Genomic DNA, 10,566 nt, shown 5'->3' with positions numbered 1-10,566 from the left:
CTCGAAAACAACACTTTCTACTGTTTTTCTAACAATATATTTTTTCGCAGATATCACTAATGAAGGTGTTCCTAGTTATACCATTCACTCATGTGTTCCTTAGTTAACGCCATAGACCCAGAACTCACTCCAACATTGGCAAAGTTGACATAGAATCCTAATTTCGAACTAATGGTGTAGATTGAAGTGTCATAATGAAGATTGTTTTTTCAGCTATGCTCCCTTAATCCTTTCTGCATCACTACTTATCCTCGTTTTTACTTTGAAAGCATGTCATTGCTAACATATGACAGTAGGTTTAGATGAAGATAGTTATTCTTATTTTTTTTCCTTAAAAGAAACTCAAGACACAACCGTATCCTAGCGACTGCATTGAGTACATCTATCACAGCTGACCGAAAATACCATAAAACTTAATAATAACTTACTCAGGCGACCCGTAAAGTGCACATGTTTCATTTGTAGTTTAATTAGTAATTTGGCTGTACTGTATCTCATACTTAAGTTGTATTTAAATTTGCAATTCACTTGTGTATCTGTTCGTTTGTCTTCTCTCATCACCTTATATACATTATTCTGGTAACACATTTAATTGTCATTGACCTTAATATCAGACATGAGGTATCAGATATGTAATGATTTCACCAGAGATATTACAAAACGATGTCGACATTGACCTTAATATCAGACATGAGGTATCAGATATGTAATGATTTCACCAGAGATATTACAAAACGATGTCGACATTGACCTTAATATCAGACATGAGGTATCAGATATGTAATGATTTCACCAGAGATATTACAAAACGATGTCGACATCACAGGTGTCACCAAATAGATTACTAACTAATAAGCTTCTTTTTATCCTTTATTTCACCATGGCAGTGGCTATTGTAATTACATTCCTGGTAGATTTAAAGTATCAGCTCTGACGTTAAATAAATATATAAACATGACATATTGGGGTAGACTAACTCATACTTTTTTGTGCGCACATTTACAAACTAAATACCTGACAAGTAAGTTTTATTTTAAACAATTTGTTTTACAATGCGGACAATTATCTTACAAAACATAATTTCAACAATAAACATTGGATCATTGACAAGTATTGTGTGTCTAATATATCTATGAGTAATGGCCAATCCAACAATGCTTATCACGGGAATTTTCAGGTTCTTATAAACATTAGAGCATAGAGTTATCTAACAGACGAGAAAGAAGCATTCGTTGACAGGGGATCTCTAGACAGCAACATGGCTAAAGGTATATACTTAAAACATGTTATGTGCTATTGTAGAGGGAAATTTTGCAAGGAGCAATTCAACCATAGTTAATCTCAATCTACATTTATAAACATTGATAAATGCCTTATTACGATAATGAAATGAAGAATTCAGTAGCTTGAAACACCACAAGTATAACTTCCGTTAAAATGTTTATAATTAAGTTTTGTCATATATTTTTTCACAAATGTCTTATTTTCGATTTTTTTTTTACCACAAGGATAAAAATACATATTCAACTCACGTGTTTAGACATCTTGGTAGTATTAGTTAATTAACAGCAGTGTGTTCTGACTTCGGATAGAACAAGAGTTTAAACGGGACTTCATAATCAAGTCCAGAGATTCAAACATGAAATGAAAGCTATAGCTAGCATATGTAAGAATGACCACTAAAATTCGACTTTACAGCAATTTTGGTACATACATGGTAGTTCAAAAGTTGTGATGTCATAGCAACCGGAGCTGGTTTTAATCGAAGAATTTTACTTGCTAATATCAAAAAACAAAATAAAACTTTTTAAAGGTCGAATATTGTTTCTAAAGACTGAAATTGGAATTGAACTTACAAACATATGGGTTTGATTGTTTTATTGTTGTTCATCTTTACTATGATACAATATTAAATTCGAATTAACTAAACGATATTTCGGTTTCATTTTCTTAACAAATATCAGCAATACCGATGATACTGAAAATCTTAATTACATATTTGGCATGGTGCAATTGAATGCTTTACATGATATTTTTGTGCTTGTTTAAGCAATACTTATACGTCTTTTCTTCTATTCAGTTATGCTGTCCGTGGTCCTTGCAGCGTGCATGCTCGTTTCAGCGTTCTGTGAGTATTATTCTTTATTTTTGTTGATTATTCATTATATGCATGATTGTGTGATTTTAAGGATGAATAGCATATTTGTATGTGGTGAAAATTTGTAGATAGGTTGACAAGTTGTTAGAATAAAGAGACGGCGACTGTCTTTTGATTGTAGTTTGAAAGTACACTATCAAAAAAATGGAAACAAGCGTTTTCAATTGCAGGTGCACCCGATAATGCTGGAATCGAATTTATAATTGGCTACATGGAAAATATCGCGGCTAATTACGACGTCGAACTTTTCGTAACTACTATGAAAACAACTACGGTCAATGTTCAGATTACAGCACCACGTTATCCATCAGCAGGAATCAGCGAAAGTTTCACAGTTACTTCTGGTTATGTCAAAGAGTTAGCTTTCTCGCCACTGATTCGTATGTCAGGAACGAATATGGATTCCAAAGGAATATGGATAACTGCAGATGACGAAGTGGTGATTTATGGAGTCAATAAGGAAACGTATTCTTGTGATGCCTTTCTTGGTCTGCCCACTGATGTTATTGGTAAAGAATATTATGCCGTTACATACTACCCTCCATCACAACAGTGTGAGATTCTGATTGCTGCCGTAAACGATACCACATCCGTTAACGTGACCCTGGGGTCATCACTTAGTAATGACTATGTTTACTATGACAGTACATATTATTACGCGGGGAATACATTTGCTCTTTCCATGGACAGATTCGATACCTTTCAGTTCTACAGTTCCGGTGATCTTAGCGGAACCAAGATCTCGGCTGACAAAAACGTCGCCGTGTTCAGCGGAAACAAGAAAACCAAGATTGGTGCAGGCGGAAGTTCTGATCATTTAGTTGAACAAATTACACGTGTTGACTCTTGGGGAAAGAATTTCATTACTGTTCCCATTCCTTTGCGAACAGTTGGTGACTACTTCCGGTTTATATCCAGCGAGGCCTCAACAGTAATAACAATCACAGGAGGATACACTGACACCTTTACCATAACTAACGCTGGTGACATGATTGAGAAGGACATCCCGTCTACCGCCTATTGTAAGGTCACGTCCGACAAACCCATTCTGGTGGTGCAGTTTTGCTTGAGCCAGCAGTCCAGTGCAGAACAATCCGATCCGATGATGATGATTATTCCACCAATTGAACAGTACGCAGCTGATTACACATTTGCAACACCAAGGTACTCCCAGGTAAATGTAACACATACACTCATTTGCACTAAGGAATAAAACATCAATACTGTAATAATGTTGGCTGGGCACTTTCAATGCAATCGGTAATTCTTTCCTTTAACACTACTGCCTTAAAGCAACATAAGAAATTCAAAATTGTTGTTCAAATGTCTTCGAAAGGAATTGGTCGAAATATTTATATTTTGGTACGTAAATTAAAAAACAAACTCTGAGAATCATTGGAGCTCTATGTTAAGTGTGAAATACGGTATGCTATTTGTTTCATTGCACAATGGAGCTTTATAAAATGATTTTAATATCCTACAATATACTGTCTTTGTCAGTTTGATTAAGACACCAGGGTTGTGTCTTTTGGTTTTTTCTGTCTGTACTGCAATGGTGTAAATCTTACAATTTTAATCAACCATTCGGCATAAGTATCGGTTTGGTTTTCTAAAGCACCAGATGGTAGATGTGTCATATCCGCAATGTTTGATAACGAAGATGATAATTATACTCAATCAAAAATACATTTTATTTTTCAACTTGTAATGTACGACAGCATACGTTTGATGGTTTGCTATTAACCAAATATTCTAGCAGATCAGGGTTTCCTTGGGTTTTAACATCTTTTTAGGTCAAACGAGATAAATCTTCGATAAATAACATATATAATGAAACGTTATCCCAAGGAATGCAAAAATTGGATGTTCAATAGTTCATTTCGAATTTGATACAAACATGTTGGTGATTCTTTTACAGGGATCTTACAGTAACTACTTCATGTTTGTGGTGAAAGATTCAGAGAAGGATGGACTCCGACTCGACGGTGATGTGTTTCCTAGTACCACTTATAACTCCATCAGTGGTACCGAGTACGTCGCCGGATATGTCGCCGTCAGCCATGGCTCCCATACCGTTCGGCACACCTCTACTATCTCCATATTCGGAGGATATTTATACGGCCAAGCCAGATACGAGACATACGGTTTTACTACTGGTATGCGTATGGCCCCAATCAACACCGTAAGTATTTAACATTGATACAGAGCTCATAACATACTAATTGATATCATTTCTCATAAATCAGTATATAAGATTTGATAATACTTAAGATTGGTGCTATTGCATTCCGTGTTTTCCCCCCTACTTTCGTTCTAAGAGCAAAGCCTGGAGAAAATTATTCGAAACCTGTCGATGCAGTCTGCAGATCCGTCGCCCGAATTTGAATATAAATATCACCTCGGGGAGATCTGCATAATGTCATGCGTTCATTCATATTTCTAAATAATATGAAATATCGTTGGATGCCATTTCATGGCCTGATTATTATTTTATCGGCCAGCAATATAAAAACTACGAAAGCCTAAAAAGGTCAATTTTGAAGGGGAAATTCTTTTTAAAAAATCGCGTTACTACGCGAATAAAAGTGTAATTACGCCTTTCAAAAGTCGTAATAACGCCAATGTTATCATTTCTTCAATATACAGTTGTGGTTGAGAGTAAATATTTATCTCTTTAGTATTGTTACGTTTATGGGGGTGAAGGATGTGCTAAGTTTGAGTGAACATTATTGTAAACTCTATCTTAATCTATGAGTGGATCGTTAGATTTCAATATTCTGATATAAACAATATTGTTTATGAAAGAATTTGTCATCTAACCGATCATGCTCTTGAAACATGTTACACTTATTTTATGTAGTTAATGATAAAATTGCAGGCGATGTGCAGAGTAGCATACATTTTTTCAGGAATGTCGATGATTCTTTTTAAGTTTGCAAAAAGGACGAGAGCAAGTTTAATTTCAGCCGGTACATTGCTTGGTATTGACACGGTGAAGCATTTTCTCCTATAAAGATGAAGCCCTAGTGTATGCCTGAAGTTAGTATATAGTTTGAAATAAAAAAGAAGTTGTGTTATTTCACCAGGTTTGCGTGAACACTACCTCTGTTGTGGGTGACGGTGTTGATAATGACTGTGACGGTCTCATAGATGAGGAACTCTGTACAACAGCTAATAATTACGCAGGTCAGTTAATTTTCACGAAATTCACGTGTCACATATACATTTCATTCCTTCGGGCACTTATATCAAATGTTAAAAGTTAAAAATATAAAAAGACAAAGTTCATCAAATGTGAATATAGATATAACTACATAATATGATACTCGGATTACCATTATAGTTATATTGTATATAATGATGACGCTGCACAGCACATAGTTCTGGTATTGGCACATTCAATATGTTCAAGAATTTACAAGTAGTTCTTCCATCTACTTAATGACTTAATGAGGCATATCATGACGTAATCTTATTTTGAAATGTTGTAGATGATGACGGAGACGGCTTGATTGATGAAGATTGTGCCAAACCTGCCCCAAGTACGAAAATATTGTTTTATGTCATGATTTCACGATTGTAATTCGATTATTTTTTATTCTTAAGGCACTGTTGACTCTATATGGCATTACCTTTTCCATGAGTCGTCATTATACTGATGTCACAATTGTAACTATGGATAATATAGATACTTTGTCTTTGAAATGAATAATGTCGACGTTTTATAAATCATTTCTTCGTGAAATTTGCCCATAATTGCAAACAGAATCCCTAGGCATTTCGTTCCTTCTGTAAGTCCCTGTGAAATTACGTTCTGAATAAATTGAGTGAAAAAAATCTCGTTTGTAATTTTCAGAAATAATAATTACAACTCAAAATATAATCTTTGTCGCTTTTTGCATCCACAGACAACTGTACCTCGTCAAAATATCATCTTCAATAGATCTCCTTTACATACGTTCGTTTTCCCATAAAAGAGCATGCACTCGATTTAGAATAACTAATAATTGTATAATGATGATATCAACACATATTTACAGTTGACGGTAATTGGGCTAGCTGGGGATCCTTCGGTGATTGCTCATTGACTTGCATGGACTTTGGATCATCACAGACTGGAGTGATGGAAAGAACTCGAAACTGTTCGGATCCAGCTCCGGCATATGACGGTGCTCAGTGTGTTGGAGATGGTACTGAAACACAGTCATGCACCACAAGTACCTACTGTCCCAGTAAGTAATTGAACCTTTGTTGTTTATAAAATACAGAGGGTAATTTCGCGAGAGTGAAGTCGGACGAAAACTGCCGATTTGATACATACTTAATTCTGTGTTTAAACTTATGGGATCATGGGTTTTACATAAGCATAAAAATCTTAATGTTTTTGTAAGTGGATTTTCAATAAATAATGTTGTCTTCGATCATTAATATAATTATAATCTTCTTTGTTCAGTAAATGGCGAGTACGGACCTTGGACATCATGGGGAGATTGCTCTGTGACATGCGCAAATGGTGTCAAAAACCGCACACGCGCATGTGACAGTCCCACCCCCCAATATGGCGGCAACAACTGTACAGGAGACGCCTCAGAGATGACTGATTGCACCCTTAGTCCTTGTCCAAGTAGGTGGATACGGCACAGAAAACACGTTTGTTATCATAAATATTAAAATGCATTTGAAACAAGGAAAATCAAAATATTATAAAGAAGGATGATAATTTAGCATCTTCCTTACTTCATACAATGGTAATGTTTTTTATGTAGTTGATGGCGGATATACCGACTGGTCAGCGTGGGGCGTGTGTACTGTCACGTGCGGAGGTGGCACCCAGGATCGAACCCGTAGCTGCACCAACCCTTCCCCCGCCCACGGAGGTGCTAGTTGTAACGGAACGGACTTTGAGAGTCAGGATTGTAACACGGCTGTTTGTATAAGTAAGTATATTGATATTTTACAATGAGAGTGACCTTTATATCAGATCACATTATTTTTTTATTTTAACGATAAAATTCAGACAAAATGCGATTGTAGAACTTCAGAATCCGCATAATTTACTTACTAACTTACTTCAATGATTCAAATTTGATACAATTTATGATGAGTTCTTTTGTAAAATATAAACATAAGTGAGTTGGATAAATGGCACTAATGCAATTTGATTTCCTGAATGAGCTATATTTTATTTACTTGCGTTAAAATCAGTCGATGGAGATTGGGGAGCTTGGGGATCTTACGGAGTGTGCACGGTCACTTGTGGAGGAGGAACGCAGTCGCGCGCACGAAGTTGTGATTCCCCACTTCCAGCTAATGGTGGCCTCCAGTGTGTTGGAGATTCTAGCGAGTTCCAGTCCTGTAACTCTGCTGCCTGCCCGAGCCCTTCCCCTGGCACCTATGTACAGGTCAGATAAGCACTTAGTAGAGAGATTTCGTCGGTAAAGATGTTTCATCTATACAATAGCGTTTTTACGTAATGATTATTTAAACTATAAATATGAAACAACTACATTAGCAAATTGATTAAGATACCTATGCTGTACATGATGCAGTTCACATTAAGAATTTCCAAGAAGTTAAATAACATTACAGTAACCATGGTTCGTTTCTATATCGACATTTCGCCAATTTAAAAGAAAATGCAAAGGAAAAGTGATTTTCGTCATCATTATTTTTATAGAATATTTGTTGTAAATTCTGTTAAAGAATATGATCAAAAAGAGGTGATATTCATTTGTGCGTTTTTTGTACGATCTTGTAAAAAGTGATGACTTTTGCCAACCTTGTGTGTCCCTTGTTGAATATATTTACAAAACTCTTCAGGTTTATATTTTGAGAAACAACATATAGATGAACTAATTGATTCTGGAATATTTATATTTTTACATTCAAGTTGTCCTATATGTTACTCTAGAAGATTAAATCTACATCCATAAACCAGATAATACGGTTAAATACTCTTACATTACTTTGGTTTGTAGTTATTCCAAATTCATTTTCTAATTTCATTATATGCTTATAATCAGCTATATTTTACATTTTTTCATAAGTAGCATTAATGTTTTCAGAATTGTCCCTCCGGATGGTTTTCGTGTGCGAATCCCTCAACCATAAGTTGTATCGAAGAATCATTTAAGTGCGACTGTTCCGAAGACTGCGATGACGGAAGTGACGAAACGGAAGTATATGCGGGATGTACAACTGCATGTTCAGCTGGCGCTGGCGCTGCCGGTTCCGGAGCTACAGAAGGTAAACCAATCTTTCATATAGCGTACAATACTGAGATATGTGTAACTTGTAAAAGGAACATATTTGAATTATAGTCTTTTATATCTACACTGAAACGTACACGTGAAAAAAATTAACAGGTAACGCTAGGCTGATGTACGAAAAGGGAAAATGTTAATAACATAAAGATGGGAGCAAATAATTGCTGACCTCAGAGTTATGGCAATGAAACCTCACCTAACGACCACCTCAAAATTACGACCACCCCGCTATTACGGGCACTTTTTTCAGTCCCGTTTTTTTCCACTATATATCTTTGTATTGGTCGCTTCAGTATTACGACCATCCCGCTATTCCGTATTACGACCACTTCCTACAGTCCCAACGACCACTTATTAACGATAATTGACCTCACAATTACGACCACGGTCTGACCAGTGATTAAAGTTTACCTGGTGGGCAGTGAACTGCGAACATGTGTGTCGTTCACGACCATTGTTTTCGTCACGGGTTACCGACCCTGTCACCAGCTGGCGTTAAACGAAGTAAACATCATTATCGGATTAACTTGGCATACCCGTCCGAAACCGCGTGCTAGACACGTTTTAATAGCGATCTGTTGTTTGTTAATTAGATATTGATAGATCGGTAGGTATGCTGTTAACACCTTAGAAGCCCTGCTTACCCAAAAGTGAATTATGTAGTCGTTTCGGCAGATATTCCTTGGCTTGCACGCGCACACGTTGTCGAGGGTTTTTAACTGTTTTTGTAGCAATGTTACACTCTCGATATCGTTTGAACAATAAAAAGACGTGTATGTGTTCCAATTTTTTTACGACACATTTTCTCTGTCACTAAACTCCGATGAACTTTATCAAGCAATGACGAAACCACGGAAACGAAACTAGCTATCGCGATCGGTAAAAAGGACGTATGAAAGGAGGCTGTCCAGATCCGTAGCTCTTCGCAATATTGTGCACTGGACTCATTTTTTAAGTAAAAAGAAAAATTTGTACTGAGTGATACACTGATAAAGATAATGTGTTTGCGAATTTAAGTGAAAAATAAAGCGTTGAAAGACTTTATAGTGACTTCATTAAAGTTGTTACAAATACTGAGTAAATGTGTTCGTAAATTTATGTGAAATAGTTGCAAAATTAACGTTAAATTCCAATTGAACTTAAAATGGATAGTTTGTTTCCTTTTATTCAATGTTTACAATAGTAAATATAAATGTACATTATGATGTAAACTAAGGAATATATACATAATTATTCTTCTGTCAATTCAGCAATTTTGTCTTTTTTACATGCATTTCATAAAATTCAACATTTTAGTTTATTATTATTAGTTATTATTGTTGAATAATATACATGTATATTACTTAATGATATATATACTCTTTATTTTAAACAGAGTTACGGTTCTTTGTGGTCAATCTGATCCACCTCACTATTAAGACCACCTCGCTATTAAGACCACTTTTGTCCAGTCCCCAAAGTGGTCTTAATAGCGAGGTTTCACTGTAGTTCTGTAGAGACGATTTATTAACAAAATATTCAATCTTGCATAAAATGATATGTTTAATTTCAGCAATCACAAAGATTTCAACCGTCCTGATGCTGATCTGTCTTTTTGTGGCTGGAACAGTTTCCGTATAAGGAGGGGCACGAGATTAAGAAAGAGCATTGTACTACTAGAAAGAATAACAACGTCTCAGTGTGTTTTTTCATTAATGAATATCTGTGATACTTTTCATGTCAAACGGGTCATTTGAATAGTTTCAAATATTCCCTTTGCAACGAAATAAAACGATAGGATTCATATACGCTCTTCAATCACAATTTCAAGAATCATAATATGACTTATTAAAGATGAATTGTCAAGGACGCAAAAGATGACAAATATTATTTTAATCATTCATAGTGTTACTTTTTAGTATTTGTTCTTTAGTTTAAACATATTTTATTGCCAAAATAAATTTGAACAAGGGAATTGGGCACAAGTTATTACAACTTATTGGAGTATTTGTTCTGCCGTTTGTATAACTTGGCATGTATCTGGTATTGTGAGATAATAATTCAAATTATGACGCACAGTTAACATTTTATGTGATGTTTTCTTAGTAATAGGTGAGTCTCCACGGAACAAACTTGTAGAACTGCGACATTGACGAGATGTCT

At 35.5% G+C, this 10,566-nt stretch overlaps 1 protein-coding gene across 1 annotated transcript; it reads left to right on the top strand.

Moving 5' to 3' along the window:
• The first annotated feature begins 1,258 nt into the window (after positions 1-1,258).
• LOC132555158 (uncharacterized) lies at positions 1,259-10,044 on the top strand. The gene is made up of 12 exons (XM_060219506.1): positions 1,259-1,268; positions 2,081-2,128; positions 2,329-3,332; positions 4,077-4,340; positions 5,245-5,344; positions 5,650-5,700; positions 6,199-6,390; positions 6,612-6,782; positions 6,925-7,095; positions 7,364-7,560; positions 8,224-8,404; positions 9,977-10,044. Exons 1-12 carry the CDS (start codon positions 1,259-1,261, stop codon positions 10,042-10,044), a joined length of 2,457 nt encoding a protein of 818 aa, XP_060075489.1.
• Positions 10,045-10,566: the final 522 nt, after the last annotated feature.

This window comes from Ylistrum balloti, unplaced genomic scaffold (assembly GCF_031769215.1).
Source record: "Ylistrum balloti isolate Yb309-2 unplaced genomic scaffold, AGI_CSIRO_Ybal_v1 Utg370458, whole genome shotgun sequence".
Taxonomy (NCBI): domain Eukaryota; kingdom Metazoa; phylum Mollusca; class Bivalvia; order Pectinida; family Pectinidae; genus Ylistrum; species Ylistrum balloti.
This window is presented reverse-complemented; position numbering and strand designations above follow the sequence as displayed.